The sequence below is a fragment of the Molossus molossus genome, unplaced genomic scaffold, assembly GCF_014108415.1.
Source record: "Molossus molossus isolate mMolMol1 unplaced genomic scaffold, mMolMol1.p scaffold_m16_p_12, whole genome shotgun sequence".
NCBI lineage: Eukaryota > Metazoa > Chordata > Mammalia > Chiroptera > Molossidae > Molossus > Molossus molossus.
In genome coordinates this window covers 77499298-77520617 of record NW_023425347.1, presented here as the reverse complement: position 1 = coordinate 77520617, position 21320 = coordinate 77499298, and the positions used below count along the sequence as shown (strand labels likewise).

At 43.9% G+C, this 21320-nt stretch overlaps 1 protein-coding gene across 1 annotated transcript; it reads right to left on the bottom strand.

Moving 5' to 3' along the window:
* Positions 1-457: 457 nt before the first annotated feature.
* Positions 458-20803, bottom strand: SF3A3 (splicing factor 3a subunit 3). The gene is made up of 17 exons (XM_036257219.1): positions 20612-20803; positions 20271-20318; positions 18939-18991; positions 18728-18833; positions 14935-15007; positions 14472-14563; positions 13305-13387; positions 12514-12652; positions 11933-12001; positions 11429-11496; positions 11153-11260; positions 9765-9834; positions 7480-7644; positions 7279-7389; positions 5438-5528; positions 2276-2331; positions 458-760 (listed from the first exon to the last, which is right to left on the bottom strand). The coding sequence occupies exons 1-17, from the start codon at positions 20705-20707 to the stop codon at positions 683-685; spliced, it is 1506 nt and encodes a 501-aa protein (XP_036113112.1). The 5' UTR covers positions 20708-20803; the 3' UTR covers positions 458-682.
* Between the last annotated feature and the right edge of the window lie 517 nt (positions 20804-21320).

The following is a 21320-nucleotide window of genomic DNA, read 5'->3' as shown; positions in this document are numbered from 1 at the left end:
TAGGGGGCATGCAGGAGGCAGCTGATGGATGTTTCTCTCCCTCTCCCTTCCTCTCTTTCTAAAAAGTCAATTAAAAAATATTTTAAAAAAACACCCTCGGGTGAGGATTAACAAAAAACAAACAAAAAAACAGCCCAACTCTTTTAGGCAAATAAAAAAAGCAAACCTTCGTGCCAACAACTTTGTCCTTAGCAGCGGCCCTGGCTCACCCTCCCCATCTTTCCCTGGAATGTGCGTGAATGGCTGACTCAACAAGGGCAGGGCTTTTCCTGGGGCAATACTCATTCGAGGAAGCGGGAAAGAGGTTAGGTCAGATATGGCTAACATAATATTTGTAACCTAACAGGTGCTCATTAAACCTTGTTGCCACTGAAGTTGATGAGAAAGTGGTAGGAATGTGTTAAGAACTAAAGGACTGAGTTAGTCCATAATCAGGGCTTCAGAACAAGACACATTCAGGACAAGGGCTGGTTTTATTTTCTGACAATGTTTTTTAATATAAAACAAAGATAAAACACATCTCAACTCTGCAATCTGCCGGCATGCCTTGTCTCTACAAGATGCATGCTAGACCATAGGACTAAGTAGCAGAGTCTTTAGGAGCATTTGACTGGGAGCAATAGAAAAAGCAGATCTGAGGGAAGCCTGGTCTAGCCCAGAAGCTGAAGTACACTCCTGAACACTAGAGCAGTCCTTGTCTTTTCAGATCCTCATATGTCTTCTTATTCACCACATTCCCACTGGAGTCTTCATACTCTTCCTGAAAAAGAAGGGGTACACTGTCAGCTAGGCCTCCTGGGAGAAACGGATGGAACCAATGTCTGGCTACCCAAGCTCACCCTGGCCTGAGTCCATGGCATTCATCTAAGATGGCCCTTTAACTGGGTTCTGGAAGAGAATTAGGCCCCACTGCCCTAAGGCATCCACTGTGTGTAATGAACCAACTTCTCTCGTAGGATCTAAAATGGTACCTCCTGTGAACCATCCTTGGGATATATGAGAAAATCATACATTCAAATCACTTCCTGTGTGTAAGATGAGGAACCCTGGTTGAGAAAGGCTGACCTAAAACAATAGTTCAAATGTTTCCCAAGAACCCTAGGTGTCTGCCCAAGAGGCCATGGCAGATAGGAAGGCTGAAGGGGAGGCCAAGTGGGCTGAGCTTCCCTGCTTCCAGAGCAGCTGTGCTTCATTCTCTTTCATACGTCGGAATTCTACATTACAGCGTGCAGACAGCACTGCTACTAAAAGAGGAGTATTAAAAATCACTGACCTAGCCCTGGCCGGTTTGGCTCAGCGGTTAGAGCGTCGGCCTGCGGTCCGGAGAGACCCGGGTTCGGTTCCCGCTAAGGGCATGTACCTCGGTTGCAGTTTGTCCCCGGCCCTGGTTGGTTGTGTGGGTGGCGGCCACTCAATGTGTCCCCTTCACATCGATGTTTCTCTCTCTCTCTCTCTCTCTCCCTCCCACTCTATCTGAACAAAAATATCAAAAAAAAAAAAAAATCACTGACCTAGAGGAAAAAAGTTGCTACTATACCTCATAGATATGTCATCCTCATCGCTGAAATCTGCTGTTTGGGATGACTATCTCCAGACCAAAAAGGACGCCTCCCCACCCCATGAGAGCCTCTCAATGGATGCTATGTTCAAAGATCGATGTGTGACATGGATTCTCAATTTCTCAGCTTATAAATCCCCACAGCAGGACAAGACATTGGGTACTTCTGCTTGCCACTTCAAAATTTCAGTGGGGTCCCCCTTCCCTGTCCCACAACTTTCCATGTTTTATTAAAGGGGATGCTGGTGGTGGGGGAAAAAAAAGCTTCAGTGGGAAAACACAACTGTCTTAAGACACAGACTTAGCTCTGGCTGGTTTAGCTCAGCGGTTAGAGCGTCGGCCTGCGGATCAGAGACCCGGGTTCGGTTCCCGCTAAGGGCACGTATCTCGGTTGCAGTTTATCCCCGGCCCTGGTTGGGTGGTGCGGGTGGCAGCCACTCAATGTGTACCTTTCATGTTGGATGTTTCTCTCTCTCTCTTCCTCTCCCCCCCCCCACTCTATCTGAACAAAAAAGAAATAAAAAAAAAAGACACAGACTTAAAGTCTGACATATTTAATACCACAAATAAATTAGGCTTACATGTCAAGAGTGAATGTATAGACATTGTCACATTATACTCTATATGCAGTGAACCGGGGACCATTTTCACCTCCCTTCTACATGGTGAGGGGCCTCTGTCATTTGATGTTATTCCAGACAGTACGTTAGCACCCACCTCAGTGTCAGGCTGCCATCGTTCTGACGCTTTCTGCAGTTTCAGCTTGGCCCACACTGCGGGATGAGAAATTAGCAGACTGAGTATCCATTGGCTACATGGTGCTACAACACCCACCCCATTAGGATTCCCCTGGATGATTCTGCTTTGAAGCTTTTGCGTGCCCTAAACTGGAACTTCGGTTTTGGACCACCTGTAGACACCTCCATTGCAAATTTACCATAATCTTTGCTTTGCTGTAAAAGAAATGTTGGATCAAATATAACCAAAAACCTCTTAAAGTAGAGAAAGAAATAACCATGGTAAAACCTATGGGGATTACCGGAGAAAGTAACCTTGCTGTCTTAAAGTTGATAGAACAGCGATTTTCACCTGGTGTGCTGCAAGAATTTTTAAGACATGCTATACCTGACTATTTAGCCAGGGGCACTGACCTCTTTTCCCTTAGACTGTCAAATAAACAAATGACAATTGCCAACACAATGGTCATCCGGTGTGAATGAATCAAAACTATACCCTTTTTTGTAAGATTGGCAAAAAAATATAATCTATTTTTTGGTGCGCCACAGAATTTTAGCATTAATTAGTTTATGTGTGCCATGAGATGAGAAAGGTTGAAACTCACTGTAATAGAAGAAAAACAGAACATCAGACATTACTGAATTTATTTAAAGTTTGGTGGATATATTTCAAGGACTTTAGAGGAGAAAAAAGGTGAAGTATCATAGCCAAAGAACCTGAAAGATAACACGGCTCAACAAACACTGGAGACGTTAAAACAAGAATTCTGACAGTTCAGTAACACATTATCCCAATGAAGACAGAAGCGGGGAAGATCTACAGACACCACCACAGCTTCAGAAGGAGTGATCAGACATACACAGAAACCAGACAGATACAAAACCAGAGAAAGAACGACTGAAGTCTCTAAGCAAGGTGTCAGGAAGGTGCAATCTTAGGACAAAGGGCCACAAGGAACAGACGGGGAAGATGGTAAAATATTAATAGACGTGGTAAAATATTAATAGATGAAGGCAAGAAGGCACAGCTCCTAGCTTCCTATTTGCTTCCACATTTTCCATCAAGTAGAACAATCTCTAAACTTGACAAGATTAGAAAAAATATCCCATAAAGTTGAAGCCTAAGATGGGTTAAAGAAATAGTAACGGAGACAACACACAAGAAAGTGTTTAGCTCTGGCCTAGCACGTAGGTGTTCAAGTAACCACCTTTTCCTTCCTTGATAATTGCTTTCAATTTGCTGAAGTCTTCAGGCCCTAATACTATGCAGGGCCTGTCATATTCTCTCTTCAAGCCATTCAAGAATCCAATCCAGAGTGGTACTGAAATATTGGAAATTGAAAATATTGTCATAATGTTCTTTTTATTTTTATTTAAAAAAGATAGAGCGGGAGAGAGAGAGGGAAAAAGAGAAACATCAATGTGAGAGAGAGATACATCGACTGGTTGCCACCCACATGACCCCAACCAGGGCGGGGACAAACTGCAACGGAGGTATGTGCCCTTAGTGGGAACCGAACCCAGGACTCTCTGGTCTGCGGGCCGACGCTCTAACTGCTAGGCCAAACTGGCCAGGGCTGTCATAATATTCTTAAAGAAAGAAATGGATGTAGGAAACTGCAGACAAGTGAGAAGAATCTGAAAACAATTAGAAAAGAATGGGATCACCTCTGGGTACCAGTCTTAGTTTCCCTAAGAACGTGTACAGCAAACTAACTGAACTTCCTGTGTCTCGATGGGATAGCTGACCTAAAAACGCCCCAGACACAAGATATCATAACTTCAGCAAAGCAATTGCTCTCATAAGCAATATCCCTAGAGTTCATTAAAATGTTTAAATCTCTTATGCTATTATTATGAACACAATGGTGACATCTGAACTTAATGCTAATAGTAAATATTGATCCATTGTGACCAACTACTCAAATGGGAATCTCTGGTGGCAATTCAATGGGGCTCTCTGTGGTCTGTCATCTGTTCAACTGTTTAAAAAAATCTTACATCTAGAACAACAAAATGACTGACACATAAAATTGTAAGTGAAATCTTTCAAGTAAAAAAACTACTGTAACTTTGTATAAAAGTACTGAAACCCTCCCTCCTGGCTAAAAACTCCAAAACAAAAACTTCAACAGAATGATCTAAAACACAGAAACAAAACACAGCATTATGATTCTAAGAAATTCCGTGACTATTTTAATTTCCTCCCAGAAAGGGAAGGGCAAAAAATGAAAAGCAAAGAGGCTAACTGGGAGACCTGGCAATAAAGGTGCATCATAATTCTGACTGGGGAACTGTATGCTCTGGACTCCTAAGTTAATAAGGGAAGACAAGAAAGCAGGGAATCCTCTCCTCAAAGGTGACTAAAACACAAACTTAATGAACGAGTCCCTAGAATCCACAGGCTAGTCAGGGATCAGGGAGCTCTTTACAAGGGCCCTGTCTCTGCCACGGAGGATCTGAAGAGCCCCAGAGATGGGAGCCAAAGGAGTCAGCTGACCAAGCAGCCGAGCGGACTGACATGTACACTTGAGAGTGAGTGCCTGAAATTTACCAAAGCTGAGTGGTAAACTGATTTCTTCTCAATGATATCAGCTGAAAGTGGAAACATGACAGGTGAGAGATAAACTACAAGAAGACAGCCCACAAGGAAGATGGCAGAGGCAGTAAAAGCTCCCAGTGCCAGGCAAACAGGAAGCCTTGCAGGTCCTGGGTGCTTCAACACATTCCCTGTCACGCGCTCCCTTCACTCTCTCTCCAAGGGCATCTGCTGCGGTGTTGCTATGTATCTGGCCCTGTCACCTCAGATACAAGCTCCTGAGACCAGCTCTATTTTTTCCTTTACATCAGCAGTGTTTAACATATTAAAATCAATTCAGGAATATACCTATGTCCATTCACTCAAAATCTTGCACACAGTGTTTACAGACCTCGGTTAAAAGCACTGTTTTATACTCAGCATAGGGCTCTTCTCAAGGGAGAAACAGTCAGTATGCTGACCCTCAAAAATGTAGTAACGTGTGACTGTTGTAGCTTCCCCATGTTCACAAGCTGCCCTTCGGCCGGATACACCAGGGTGCTGGGCCAGCAAGTGGCGGGTGTGGCTACTTGGTCTGGCCGAGGAAAGAATAAAGGTACTTACAAGAGACAGCATCTTCGATCTGTGTCACATTAGCGAAGTGGGCAGTGTTTGGGATGCCCAAACACCTCATGCCATGCGCATGACGCCATTCCTGAGGACGAGAAAACAAAAAGACTGTGAAACGGAACTAGCTGAACACAGAGCGCTAACTCCACTCCCCTCATAAGCCCTAACCTGACTCTTGCAAAAGTCCACCTAAAGGAGGCATTTCTTTTACGGTCACGTTTGCAAACAGCTGGCTGTGACTGACAGGAGGCAGATATTTCAAAGCAGCACTGCACAGTTTACCTCACTGGGCTGATTTATAAAATCCAGATCCTAGATCCAGTAGTCTTTCAGACAAAACTTGTGGCAGGACCAAGGAAAACATCACAATTCTAACTAGTCACCTCACATGCAACCCCCCATCAGTATGAGTATGGGTTACTGGCGACAGGTCAGTGCCACCTTTATAAGTAAAGAGAAGACAGTTTATCACTACAAGCAAAGATGTGAAAGACGACAGCAGGGAGAGACGCTGATGCAATGACAGTTTTGGCTCAGGGATGCCAACTCCAATCCGTTGGAAGTGGTGTGGTGAAAGATTCAGAGACTACTCAGGGGCTCAGCAGAAAAGACCCAGGACTGACAGGGTGGGGGAGGGGATCGGGAGAAGGGTGTCAATGGGGGGAAAAGGAGATACATCTGTAACAAAAATAAATTAATTTAAAAAATTAAGCCCAGGCTGGTTTGGCTCAGCGGTTAGAGCGTCGCCCTGCAGTCCAGAGAGACCTGGGTTCAGTTCCCACTAAGGGCACGTACCTCGGTTGCAGTTTGTCCCCGGCCCCGGTTGGGTTGTGCGGGTGGCAACCACTCAATGTGTACCTTTCATGCTGATGTTTCTCTCTGTATCTTCCTCTCTCTCCCTCCCACTCGATCTGAACAAAAAATAGAAAAATGTCTTCGGGTGAGGCTAAAAAAAAAAAGGAAAGAGAAAGACCCAGGACCAATGAGCAATATGTGTCTGAGGGAGTTCGAACAGATTTGCCACCCTTGGTCTAGCCTGTCTTTTCTATTCTATAAAATGTTCTTCCAAGTACTAAGATCTGAAGGCAGAAACAAAACAAGAGTGAATCAACTTACTGGAGTACTGCCTAGACAATGTCTTATCTCAATAGCTTGGTAAATGTCATCCCTTTAGGTTCATTTTCCCTGAAAAGGCAAAGGCCCATTTAAGACTCAAAAGAGCCCTGGCTGGTATGGCTCAGTTTGTTGAGCGTCGCCCTGTGCACAAAAGGGTCACAGGTTCCGATTCCTCATCAGGGCACATACCCAGGTTGCAGGTTTGATCCCTAGGCAAGTGTGTATAGGAGGCAACTGATCAATTTTTTCCCCTCATATCAATGTTTCTTTCTCTCTTCTCCTTCCTCTCTAAAATCAATTAAGAAAACAAAACAAAACATATCCTCAGGTGAGAATTTTAAAAAAAGGATCAAAGGAGGCAGTCAGCCCTTTCTTTGGTCCTGACTCCTAGCAGTGGGGCAGAGCAGTGACCGAGGAGTCGGAGACTGGTCTAAGATGCCGGCAGAAAGACAAAGAGAAGAACAAGAACAAGCAAGAGAAAACGGAAATGAGGGTCAAAGAGCAGGTGGTAGAATGCCTCCACAAACGGTCGTGGGTATCACACAGGCTAGCCCCGGCACCAAAGGCCCGATGCTGCTGCTTGACTTTGGACCCAAACCTTCTCTGATTCTCTTAAGCTCTGGACACTAGTGACCCTCTCAGGCTGTTCCTATCCTCTTCCCTAAAAGACTCGTGTTTAATACTTCTGTTTCCAGGAGAAATGGCTCTGAATTCCTTACCGCAAAGTGCCGCTGGAAGGCCTTGGGACCTCGGTAGGTGTAGTTTCCACAAATCTCACAGTTGTAGTTGATATTTAGGCCATGAAGCTTATACAGCCAGTAGGGAATGGGCTAAAAGCAATCAGAAAGACAGCATTAGGAGTGTCTGCATCTGCTTCCGAAGCGGGAAAGGGGGAGAAAGATGGCAGTGCTGGGACTTACTTTGCCATCCCAGCCAAGGGGCAGGTTTTTGGGATTGTAGATGATCTCGTTCTCTTCATCTTCACTTTCACTCTCACTGATCTGCTCCTCCTCCTCCTCCTCTCGCTCTTCTCCTGTCCTTGCCTGCTTGCGTTGGACATTTTCATGAGTGAGATGTCGCTGTTCCTAAGTCAGGTCCAGAAATGAAAAGGAAGTCAGAGAAAAGTAGTAAAAAACAAGAAGGAGAATGTCCTCTTTTCTTGCAGACCCCCCGTTTGCTGGGTCAAGGTTTTCTTTCTTGTAGCACAAAGGAAAAGTCTGCCTTTATATCACAGCTCCTATCAGCAGGCCCTCCCTGATCTCAAAGGGAAAAGTCAAAGGTTTTATGTCACTTGCCTAAATGACTCACCTAAGACCACAGACTACTGCAGAAAAGAGAACAAGGTCTCTAAACTATTTCCTGAACTAGTCCTTTCTTCTCCTTCCCACGGTGAATGCCCTCACCAAGATGACGACCTTCTAACTTGATCTGAGTCTCTCTTCATTCCCACCAAGATGAGGATCTTCTAACTTGACCTGAGTCTCTCTTCTTTCCAGTCCAGCTTCCATTCTGTTCCCAGATTTATCTGCTTTAAAAAACCAATCTAGCCCTGGCAGTGGTTAGTGCATTGGCCTGCGGCCCAGAGAGACCTGGGTTCAGTTCCCACCAAGGGCACGTACCTTGGTTGCAGTTTGTTCCCAGCCCTGGTTGGGTCGTGTGGTTGGCAACCACTCGACGTGTCCCTTTCACATTGATGTTTCTCCCTCTCTCTCTCCCTCCTGCTCTATCTGAACAAAAAATGGGGGAAAAAAAAGTCCTCGGGTGAGGATAAAAAATAAATAAAAAATAATAATAATAAAAAATAAAAAACCAATCTAATAGTACACTCTGCATAAACAACTTTTACTGGATTTCTACTGTTTAAAGGACAAAGTCCAAATTTCTCAATTAACTCACCAAATTGTTCACGCTTGCTATTTCCTCTATCTGAAATATTTTCCTCCTTTTCTACTTGGAAAACACAATCTCAATGTATTACAACATGTATTTCCTTTATCTGTCTTTCCCAACCCCAAAGTGGGTTTTTCAAGGGCAAAAGGCTGTATCATATTCACTACTGTATCCAAAGATTCAATACAGCCCAACACAATGTCTGGAAACCAACAGATATGAATAAATGGTGAAATAATGACAAAAACCACACCGATACATTATGAGAATAACTAATGGAAACCATTTCCTCTGGAATTCCAAAGAGAATGGTGCCCCCTCCTGGCAGGGAAAGCAAAATGCTCTCAAAGGAAGGCAAGCAGTGGGTACACCTTATGTCAAGGGCACAAATTAGCATCCCAGTCATCTTCAGAGGACTGGCAACTTGGACTGCTGCCCACAGCAGCAAAGCCCAAGTTCACTCTGAAGAATATGTGTCCCCAGGTGTCCAATGTCTGGCTGCCCTCCTTTCACTGAAAGCAGTTGTGAAAGAGGGAAACAACAGGTGACTAGATTTATAGCTATTATGTGTGGTCTTCACACAACGGCAGAATGAAAACATCCATGGCAACTGACAAAGATACATAAATAAGCTATCTGAGCCAGAGCCATCCACCCAAAACACCATCTGAGCATCTGTGAAGGGAAAGGCTGTAAAGGGGGAGCAGCTGAAAACCGCACAAAGCAGGCGCTTTCGGACAGGCTGGCCTACTGCAGGGACACTGACCATCTTCGCTGGGTGAGTGCCGCCCTTTCTTCCACCCGAAAAAGAACTATTTTCCTACTCCTCCTCCCCCTTCTTTCTGAGATAAGCGTCCTGGTCAGGTTAGGCCTTTATCTACATCCAATCCTCCAGCTCCTTCTTGAAAGAATATTCAAGGAGGAGCTCACAGACAGTTTGTACCAGCCCTAATAATTTCTCACAATCTCATAAACATGTAAGTAACTAGCCTTTTCATAAGTCTTACCTGAAAAGCTGCTGTGAGTAGCCCTTCCCTTACTTGCCTCGAGTGTCTGCTTCTTGGGCTACCCACTTGAGCTCAGGCAAAGACTCTGCACCATTCTGAATACTATCCTGAGGGTAGTCAGACATCTAAGAACGGAACAGGAACTCACTGAAGGGCCAAGTACCCCGAGAGAACTCTATTTTCTGCTGAACTAGTTCAACACCTACTCTTCCTCTTTCAATCCTAGAAAAAAATATCCTATGAGCTCATATTTCCCCTACTCCCGTACCTTGTAGCATTTATAGCCCTCACCAAAGTCAGTTACTCACCCCAAGAATCTCTACATATTCGTAGATCTGGGCTTCGAGGAAAGCAATATCTTTGTTCCTCTCTGTGTCTCTAAGAACAAGAAACAAGCTGTATCACTCAAGGGTTCTTTTAACCAACACCTTGTTCTCTGTATCTGACAACATTTACTCAACATGTGCATTAAAAATCATAAACACATGAGAAATTGCCGTGAAAGCAAGCATTCTGTTCAGCCCAGGACTCGCTAACAGAAGTATTTCTGGGAACGCATGGAAGCTTCCTTTGATCTCATTCTAGAAGGTGGAAGACATATCCAAATATTTAAATTTCTATCATTATAATCTACGAAGGAAATGTAGTACAAAGAGCGAGCTCCAGAACAGGCAGATTTGGGCCCAAATCCTGACCCTGCTTCTTAGTAACTGAGAAAGTGGGCACATCCTATAACTTTTCTTGAGTCCTCATCCATAAAAAAAAGAAAAAATCAGGATAATAAGTACTTTTCAGCATTGTTGTGAGAATTAGAAAAAACACATAAAAAAAACCCTGTTCAAGCATGTGACTCAAAAACAGATTCAAATGCCATTAAGAAGAATAGACAGGAAAATATCTTTCAAACCTATCCATAAGCTTTCAAGGTAACAAAGGTTACCTAGAACAGTTTAACATCAGAGTTCACCCACTCAATCACCAGTGCAAACTGTGCCTGGTTTAAAACAATGACAGCACTCTCTGCCATTAGCAGAGAAAAAGAGCAGTCTGGACCTCTAGGGATTAGTAATGGCGATAAAACAGGCTTTAAAATCTCTGTTGTGATGCCCTGGCTGGTTTGGCTCAGCGGTTAGAGCGTCGGCCTGCGGTCCAGAGAGACCCGGGTTCGGTTCCCGATAAGGGCACGTACCTCAGTTGCAGTTTGTCCCCGGCCCTGGTCGGTCGTGCGGGTGGCAGCCACTCGATGTTCCTTTCACATCGATGTTTCTCTCTCTCTCTCTCTCTCTCTCTCTCTCTCTCTCTCTCTGTTCCTCTCTCTCCCTCCCACTCTACCTGAACAAAAAAATGGGAAAATGTCCTCGGGTGAGGATAAAAAAATAAAATAAAAAATAAATAAATAAAATCTCTGTTGTGATTTTATTTTTAAAATATATTTTATTGGCTTTTTTTTTAGAGAAAGAGGAAGAGAGAGAGAGAGAGAGATAGAAACATCGATGTGTGAGAGAAATATCGATCGGCTGCCTCCTTCACGCCCCCCACTGGGGATCGAGCCCGCAACCCGGGCATGTGGCCTGACCAGGAATCAAACTGGGACCTCTCAGTCCACGGGACGACGCTCAGTCAACTGAGCCGGACGGGTTTGGCCTGGGAATAACATTTTAAAGCTGTAAGTAGAGGTGTTACCCCAGCCACTCACCGCTTGGTGCCCTTCGATTTGGGATTTTTGGCAAACAGGGAGGTGTCAAGTGACTCCAGGGACTTTCCTTTCGTGCTAAATAGCCTCTGGGCTCGCTCTTCTAGGGTCCTAAAGACACAAGACGGAAAAGAATTTCGGATTACTTTACCATACAGGCTTGCTTATTTTTACATTGGGGAAGGATGGGAATGACAGAAAAACATGGTATCAGAGCCATGCAGAAGATAATGCAAACACAGTAAATGGGATAGTTATGAAAGAAAAACCATCTCTTACCCCCCACACTTTAGGCCTAAAGCTAACAGTGCAGATTTCAATCTGTCCAGACCCAGGGAGGCCAACTCCTATATAAAAAAGAGACAAGTTATAATTTTATTTAAATAGATTTTGACAAACAACAAATGCTCAAACTTAAGTCTCTGCAGGCTGGTGACGTGGGTGTCCCTGAAGCTGTGGTAACACCACACATCCCACAGCCAATCTCCTAGCAGTAAGCTCAAGCTCTCCAAAGGACTGACTCTGGTCAAGTTCATAAATAACCATGCTGGCAGTGTTCCATTAGCTCCACTGTAGCGGAATGTAGTTTGAATGATTATTTTGCAGTTTTCAAAGTATGTGTTTTAGGTTTTTTTCTTTTCCTTTTTCCATATTCTTTTAGATGCCTAGTCCCAGGAACTGGTGTCTTATCATAGTAAGTCCATGGCATTAAAAACAGAAAATTGGGTGGCCCCTCTGAGGAGGGAACAGGTAAGACAAGTGCACTGGCTAAAGAAAACATACCTCCCAGGAGGAGAAAGCAGAGAGGTCAAGATGGGCTCCGGCATGTGTCAGGGCACTGCTCGTCTCTTTCTGGCAAGAAGAGCAATACGACATTTATTAAGGTCGAGGTTGAGAATGAAGGCAAGGGAGCCACCTAAATTACTAAGTGCTGGGTGGCCCTGTTTTTATATACATGTATGAATAAGAATCAAATTGCTACAAGAGCAGAGCAAAAACAAAAAACAACAGATGGCATATTCTCTTCCTGAGAGTTCAAGAAAAAAGTTTATCCCTGGGACTTGTGAAAATACATAGAGATTTCTAGCATACAATTTATCCACTCTTGGTCAGTAGGAATCACACAGCAGTAAGGACTTGGTTGATAAAAATCCTGGACCTAGCCGACGGCAAGTAGATGCTGAGAAATCTCATTCCAAAGTACATAGAGAAAACCTAGCACACTGGGCAGAGAACTCCTCACGGCCACAGCTGATCCTAAGGACTCAGCACATAAAGTCCTAAAGCAGAGGCTCGAGATTAAGGTACAACAGTTACTTTAACTCCTACACATGTCCTCTACCCCCACCCCCACTGAAGCTCACCGGCCAACCAGGAAAGGTACCATTCTCCCACTTCTTCTCAAAGTCATTTTGAATCTTCCCAAAAAGTTCATTCTGATCTTGGAGGGGCTTCACTCTATCGGTGTAATCCTGAAGGTACTCAAGTAGCATCTCCAAATATCTATAGATGAACAAGCAATACAGAAAAAACAAAGAGGGTTTCTATTTTTGATATGTTGTCATGCCCTGTAAAATATACTAATAATTCTAGTGATACTAATTTTTAAAATATTACTTTTTAAAATGAGCTTACAATGGACTTTTCTCCTAGCATGTCATCTTGATTCTGACCTTTCCTATCTTCTTTCATTCTCACAACATAATTCCAAACACTAAAGTCTTAACTCACACATAAAATATTGCAAGTAAAACATTTTAACTTAATTTATTTTAGGTAGAAATAAAATTTCATTTTATCAGTAACCAAAGTTATAACCAACAAAACTTAACATCTATAAACCACTTCAGTCACAACCTGAGAAAGTTTAATCTTCCCCGTTAAACTCCAAAGACACAGAGGTTCCTGAATGGAAGACTTCCTTTTACAATGAGGCAAAATTAAGATCGCAGATGGGCTTATAGACACACATTCTTCTAAAGCCAGAGTATTACAAAGGTTTTAAAACTGTGTCCTTCAAAACCCATCCTTCAATAAATCTGCAAGTCATTCACGAAGGCCTTTCAGGCAACAAAATTCAGAACTCTGCCCCCAATTCTTCACATTAAATAGTATAATCAAATCCAGTGGAGGTCTAGAAGCTAGTAATGCTTACCTCTTGTACTCTGCATTCTTCCTTTCTTTAGGAATGTCAAATAACTGGTCAAAGATGGACAGGTATGTGATATAATCCAGCTTCTGGAGAGAAAGAAGTGACAAGAGCTTCAGCAGGTGTTTGCACCAGTTATAGCACAATCTCCAATAAACAAAATCAAAATTTAGTGTTGGCTAACAAAGTAACAAGGTCTGCCTCATTTCAGTCTTTTTCTGTTCTATCTTTTAATTCCTACACTAACTGGGGAGAATAGCAGGCATACAATTGCCGCTGCAAAATAAAGATCAAGGGAAATGCCAGGGACTTGGTTCAAGACTCGGACAACCACTATATCCTAAAGGAGGGTCCTGAAAGTTGCCATTTAGTCCCTCATTCAATCACTTATCAAGCATCTTTGGACCAAGCACATGGACACAGATGAGAACAAGACAGACACAGAACCTGCTCTCATGGAGCTTCAAGTTTAGTCACTGAACTTTTGGGACATTTCCTCACAACTTCAAGAGGAACTTAACCATACGCTTTCTTAAGACATTTCTGAGACGGTTACATTAAATCGCATCTCTTGTGTAAGTTATTTTTGCAATGTCTTTTATTTACTTATTTATTTATTTATTTTTCTTTACTGATTTTAGAGAGAGAGGAAGGGAGAGGGAGGGAGAGATGGAAACATCGATGAGAGAGAACATCAATGGGCTGCCTCCTGCATGCCCCCCACTGGGAATTGGGCCCACAAACTGGGCATGTGCCCTGACTGGGAATTGAACCAGCGACCTCTTGGTGCATGGGTCGACACTCAACCACTGAGCCACATTCAATAGTCTTTTGCTGGTGAGATTGCTCTGCATCTTCCATGTACCAGGTACTATGGGTGCCTAACACAGGAGCATGATACGTATTTGTGACGTTTTTAAATTCTTTTATTCTTACAAAAGCAAAATATGCTTGTATTGATAAAACAAAATTTATTAATAAAAAAATATGCTTATTGTATTCGCTGTAGAAACCCAACATTTTGAATACTGTTTCATTCTAAGGAAAACACATTACCTCTTTAATATTTACATAACAGTTATAAAACACAAGGAAGACACACTAATTGCTCCCAGGCCAGTGTCCTGACTCACCCTTAGAATCAGAACTACTTTCTGCTCTCCTGGGTCTTACCTCAGAGGCCTTCAGATTAATGTACTTGAGGTAACAGTCATGCAGATCCAGGTAACGACCATATCCCTCTTCATCTGTGAACTCCACCAAATCTGAAGGAATCAGAGATACCAATGATTCAGACAGTAAACACCATTTTCCTGGACTTGGCTTTCACACAGACTGCTAGTTCCTTGTTTCATGAAGCAGCCCTTCACCCAGAGGCCCTCCCTATGTTCACAGTGAACAGACCTCAGCTTTCCAGGCCAAGGAACTTGAGTTAGGCTAGCACAAAATTGGATAATTTGTCTAAGGTCAATTTAAGAGGCCAATCTACTCCAGAGAAATCAGCAAAAAGAAAACTAGTAAGAGAACCTGGCTACAGATTTCTGTGGGGCCGTTTTCTAGGGCTCGGAGGGCAAACTGAGCTGTCATTAACCTGTACTTCTGCTAGTGCTGGACAGGAAAGGCAAATGCTACTTACTTTGTGCCTCTTCACTTGGATTCTCTCGAGCCTTCAGCAGCTCCTCAAATTCCACCGACATTGGCACACAGATCTGATAGAAAAAAAGAGACACTCTCGGGTGGATTTTTTAAGATAAAAGTTGCAATATCACAAAAATAGGCTGTACAGAAAGTGGGATTTGATACTTTATTTGGTCTTGATTCTTCTTTGGAGACTACTACTGTTTTCCATTTACCTTTTTCTTTTCCTTGTTTGTACTGTTTGCCTAACTGTTGCTAAAGTAACATGTGCTCACAAAAAACTCAAATAAAAAATCTAAGTCCCCCTTTATTAATTCTTCTACAAACAGGTAACCACTGTTAACATTTTTTATGCCAGCTATTCCCAAACTTTGCTGCACATCAGAATCACCTAAGATTGTTAAAAACCCTGATGTACCAGACATTAATAAAATCAAGGGGAGGGCAGGTATTGGCACCTTTTCTTTTTAATCCTCACCCGAGGATATTTTTCCATTTATCTTCAGATAGAGTGTGAGGGAAGGAGAGAGAGAAATATTGACGTGAAAGAGACACACTGACTGGCTGCCTCCTGCACGACCGTGTCCAGGGCCACAGACGAACTGCAACCGAGGCACAGGCCCTTGACCGGAATCAAACCCGTGACTCTTTGGTACCCGGGCCAATGCTCCAACCATTGAGCCAAACCAGCCAGGGCAGTGTTGGTACTTTTTAAAGATCCTCAGGTGATTCAAACATGCAGCAAAATTTGGAAACCACTGTTCTAAGTATTTAAATATACAGGGTGGGACAAAAGTAGGTTTATAGTTGTGAGCACATGAAATAGTTTATTCTTGTATTATTTATTAACTATTGTATTATTTTCCATATGAGCAACTGTAGACCTATTTTTTAAAAATATTTTTTCTTTATTGATTTTAGAGAGAGAGAGGATAGAAACATCAATGAGAGAGAACATCGATTGGCCACCTTCTGCATGTCCTCCACTGGGGATCAGGCCCACAACATGGGCATGTGCTTGACCGGGAATCGAACCGGCAACGTCTTGGTGCATGGGTCGACTCTCAACCACTGAGCCACACTGGCCGAGCTGTAGACCTACTTTTGCCCCATCCTGTTTTTGCATAAGCACATACTAGCAGGTGTAAGGTTTTCGTTTTTCACATAATCAAACTTTTTTTTCCTACTTTGTATATCTTGAGCATCTTTCCAATCATTCATACAACCATTTGTTTCTCATTGCCTTTCTACCAGGCTTGGAATATGATTAACACGCCAGAATGGTACTCGTGTTTTCTCTCTTGGTCAGTAAAACTTCATACTCTGTCTTCAAAGGGAAGTAGGGAGACATGTAGGTGTGTAAGAGTACCTCCATCTACTTCCACTTAACTTCAATAAATAGCTTCTCCTTTCTGGGATTTTCAGTTTTTTCCTTTTTCCAACTGTTCCTTTAAATATGTACATCTGCCCTATCTATCTTGTTTCTCCTCTTCTATTTTCTGCCAGTCTTTCAAACGAATGTTCCACACTCCATACTACTACAGTATCTCCCCGTTACCCACTTTTACCCGTGACCAGATTCCATTCCCAATGCTTCAATGAAGCAGCAATCCTGGCCGTTCCAGTCGACAACAGCTGATACCAGTGACTGTCTTTTGGAAACTCTCTTTCGCTTAGCTTCAGTAAGACGACATTACCTGGAGCTGTCAATTGACTTCTGTGATGGAAGTTTCCCAGGCTCCTTTTCAGTTAAGTACCTTGGGACACATGGACAAGCTCTGACAGTCTCGCATCACCTGGTGTCTCTCGCACAACTGTATGATTCATGGCTTCAACCATCAAGTCCACGTGATAATTCTCAAATCTACATCACGAGCCTTTACCTCTTACCTGAACCCTAGTCACCTAAGTTCAATTGCTCAGGAGATACTTTACCTAGATACAGCATCACCTGAAAATTTACACACAAAAACTTTCATTTTCCACTGCAAATGGATTCTCTCTTCCTTCTTTCTATCCAGTTATATAGTCATGAAAGCTCAGAGTAACTGCTGGCCCATCCCTCTCCACTTCTCCTACAGCCATGACTTGCTTCCCCTCTCCACAGAATTCCTTTGGTTAGCTGTGTAAGATGCATAATGGAATCTACATAATTGAGACAAGATCCCTGCTCCTTATAATCTTACAATATGGTGGGGTAGACATTGTCATAATATATGATAGAATCATAAAGAAAAAAAATATTGCCCTGGCCGGTTTGGCTCAGCTGTTAGAGCGTCGGCCTGCGGTCCAGAGAGACCCGGGTTCAGTTCCCGCTAAGGGCATGTACCTCGGTTGCAGTTTGTCCCCGGCCCTGGTTGGGTCGTGCGGGTGGCAACCACTCGATGTGTCCCTTTCACATTGATGTTTCTTTCTCTCTCTCTCTCTCTCGCTCCCCACTCTATCTGAATAAAAAATGAAAAAATGTCCTCAGGTGAGGATAAAAAAAAAAAAAAAAAAAAAAAATTAACTGGGAAGGGGATAGACTAGGAAGCTATTTCATAAGAGTTGGGGCGACTCTTAAAGGTGTAATAATCACTGAAAGTGAGTAAAGCCTCTCTGTGTTGCCCTAGCTGGTGTGGCTCAGTTAGCTGAGCGTCATCCCAGGTTCAGTCTCTGGCCAAGGCACCTGCCCAGGTTGTGGGCTCGATTCCTGGTGGGGGGATACATGCAGGAGGCAACTGATCAATACTTCTCTCTCACATCAGTGTTTCTCTCTCCCTGTCTAAAAATCAATTTAGATAAACATGTTTGGTTCAGTGGTTAGGGCGTGGACTTGCAGACCAAAGGGTCCCAAGTTTGATTCCCAGTCAAGTGCACATACCTAGGTTGCAGGTTCAATCCTTGGTCCCAGGCAGGGCACGAGTGGGAGGAAACCAACAGATGTCTCTCTCTCTCTCTCTCTCCCCCACCCCCCTCCCTTCCACTCTCTCTAAAAAAAAAAAAAAAAAAAAAAAAATCAATGGAAAAACTATATTCAGTTGAGGATTAACAAGAAACAAACAAATAAAAGAGATATATTTAAAAAAAGCCTCTGTGTTAGTTGGATTCTCTAGGTAGCAGATTAGAGCAGACAGTTAGGAACTAAACAATTTATTGGGGAGAGGGGGTAATACTCATGAAAGATAAAATGGGGAGAGGAGGACTGGGCAGGGAAAGCCAGACCATGATACTGACAGAACAGGATGAAATCTTCACCAACCCAGTGGGGAGCTCTGGAACAAAGATTACTTCAGTCTCACATTGGACAGAAAGCCAGGCTGTATTACCACATTGTGCTCAGTCACTGGTTGGGGGATACCCAAGAAGAGAATGGCTTTGGCTTACAGCTGAGGAGGATCCTAAAACAACTGGGTTTAGAGGATGTTCTATAACTATGCCCATTGTAGCTAAATAGCAAACTTTTTTTTTTTTTTTTGGTTAATCCTCACCTGAGAATATTTTCCCATTAATTCTTAGATAGAGTGGAGGGGCAGGGCAGGGAGAGACGGAGAGGAGAAAGAAACACGGATTGGATGCCTCCTACATGGCCAAGGGCTGGGGCTCGAACCTGCAACCCAGGTACGTACCCTTGACCAGGAATCGAACCCGGGATCCCTCAATCCTTAGGATGAAACTCTAACCGCTGAGCCAAACTGGCCAGGGCAGCAAGTTCTTTTTTTGAAGGAACGTCAAAGTGGCACATTTTCCTTACACTTTTACTTTAGTAGGCTCTTAGGCAGGTTTGGAGAAAATACTTTGTGAAGCCATACCTCATTTGGGTGCTTCCGGTGGAATTCTTTTATTTGCTTCAGTCTGTTATAGAATTCAGCAAACTCATTGGGTCCTGAAATGGCATTGAGCTCCTCCTTTCGTAATCTACAATTTCAGAAAAAATCCAGAGAATACAGAGCATAAAATCAGTCATTGGACCATGGCTCCTCTGAAGCATTAACTCGTGGATTGGCTGGGACTGTCACTTACCCATCCTTATCGTCATACAAATCCCTCAGGTTCCCACTGACTTCCATGTACCTCTGGAAGACAAACATACACCCATCAGAATGAAGTACTCTATACAACTACAGAGCGAAGGAACCAAGAAGAGCTCTCCAGTCAAAGTCCAAGGAAACCTTGAGATGTGGTGTTAAAAGTTCCTGTGCTTTCTGGTACCTTTAATAGATAGCACTGATCCCTGGCTAGTTTTTAAAACAGATCAATTTAGGGGTGGCAGAGGGTTCCTATATTTACTTGCAACTGATGCTTAACTGTCCCTAAAAGAGTCATAACAGAGAGCCATATGCTAAAATAGCAGTTCCCACCTAAGATCCTCAGAGACAAAAGGGTGCTCCAAGATGATTTTCACTTCTTCAAAAAGCTTGACTGAGGAGTTGCACAGGCTAAATAAAACATCACACAGCTTCCTTTAGACTCAAACTCAGGATTGAACAGGTACACAGTCCCTTCTCCAAAACTTTTGGGACCAGCTGCTTCAGAATTTGGAGTTTTTAGGTTCAGAAAGGTATTGTATGTCATGTAATATCCCTACTGGAATCTGGAACCTTAATAGTTCTACAGTAAAATGTACGCATTATTTACTAAGTGGGAATAAAGACCATAAAAAAAGTCTCTTGCCTGTTCACGTCATGTTTTGCTGCCAAATGAGATCAAGTCAGATCTCGCCACTAAAAAATTAGCAAAACGAACAAATAAACAAAAAACACATTTGTTTCCAGAGTATTTTGGATTTGGGAATTTAGATACAGGTCTCAAGACTTGTAATATTAATGATCTCCTAAAAATCAGAAGTTCTGATTAAGTCTTTTATTCCTTGCTGAACAGATTTCAAACATACGCAAGAAAGCATGGTATAATGAACCTCCATTTACCTATCACTCAACTTTAATGAGAATCAACATTTTGACTCGTTTCCTAAAAGGAATAAATTGAACTATTCCTAAGCAAGTGCAGGCAATGTATGCAAATACTTCAAAGCCCTGCGTTCTCTTCTGGAGAGAAGACAGAGCACCTCAACTTCTGATCACTATTGTTTGCACATCCATGGGATACAGGATGCTAATAAGAAGGGGTGTCTTTCCAGGCAATGAAGAATGAATGAGTTCCCCATTCAGAGAAGTGAGGAAGGGCAGTTCAGCACCCTCAAGCTCGGCAGCCAGGTGGATATCTCTAAGCAGACAACCCGCGACTGGCCCATCTGGTTACCTTCGGCCACAGCTCAAGAGACCCCGCACCCCGCCTTCCCTCTCTTTCCCTGCTCATTCCGACCCAGAGAGAAGCGGACGGCGAGGCACTCACATCTTGCATGGCCCGCGTGCGGTGGTCAGAATTGATCTGGTCCCGGAGCTGAAGAAAGGCAAAGGGTGACACAGGCGCCGTTAGTCGGAGTTCTGGAGTTGGAAATGCCGCCCGCGGGCGGAGCTCACCCGCTCAGGCTTTAGTGGATGAAGCTGAGGCCCCGCGTGGGGTGGGGTGGGGGCGGGGGGGCGGGAGGAGGTTACCAAGGTCGGACCTCGGAGAGGGAGACTCAGAAGGCGGCGGGGAGCGGGGCGGGTCCAAGGATCAAGGAAAGCTTTCAGAGGGGACACGCAAGGATGGGGCCCAGCCGCAGATGGAGCCCATGCCCAGGCCCCACTCACTGTGGACTTCTTTGTGAGCATCTCTTTGGCCATGACGTCCATGAGCCGTTCCTTCTCCTCGTGATAGCGCCGCTGCTGCTCCAGAATCGTCTCCATCTTTCCTCCGCCGCTGTAACTCAATTCAGACCACCAACAGGGCCGGAAACAACTGCTGCCGCTTTGCGCGCCTGCGTTCCCGCGCTGCGCGTCCCGCTGCACCAAAGTTCCGCGGTGCCGGAAGTGCCTTGCGGACTGGAGGAAAAGTGAGCACCACGAGGAGATCCAGTCTGTGCTATCGAGATGGCAGCAGTGCCCCCTGCCGGCGGGGGGTGTGGTAGCGTGATGCGATAGGTTTGCAGGTGCCTGTAGGGGGCATACAGAAATCCAGGAACCAGACGTCTCGCTGCGCCTCCCTGAGGCTCGCCAGGTGGGCAGGGGCGGGACTCTGACGTATGGGAGTCGGAGGACTGGAAGTTAATCTCTGGCTCTCATGGTGATTTTTGACAACATTTTTCCCTTTTCTGGACCTCAGTGTCCAGTAAAATGGGGATAATAGTGATTTTATGTTGTTTCTTTTGTGAAGGAAAAAAGGGATCTTATAACAAACCCAACAAGTCCAGTGACAAAAATGTAACCTCACAGAATGATCTGTTGTGAATTCCTAACTGGGTAGGTCATGGTGAGTAGTCACGCCACAGGCATATAACCTTTTTAGTAAAGAGTTTAAGCA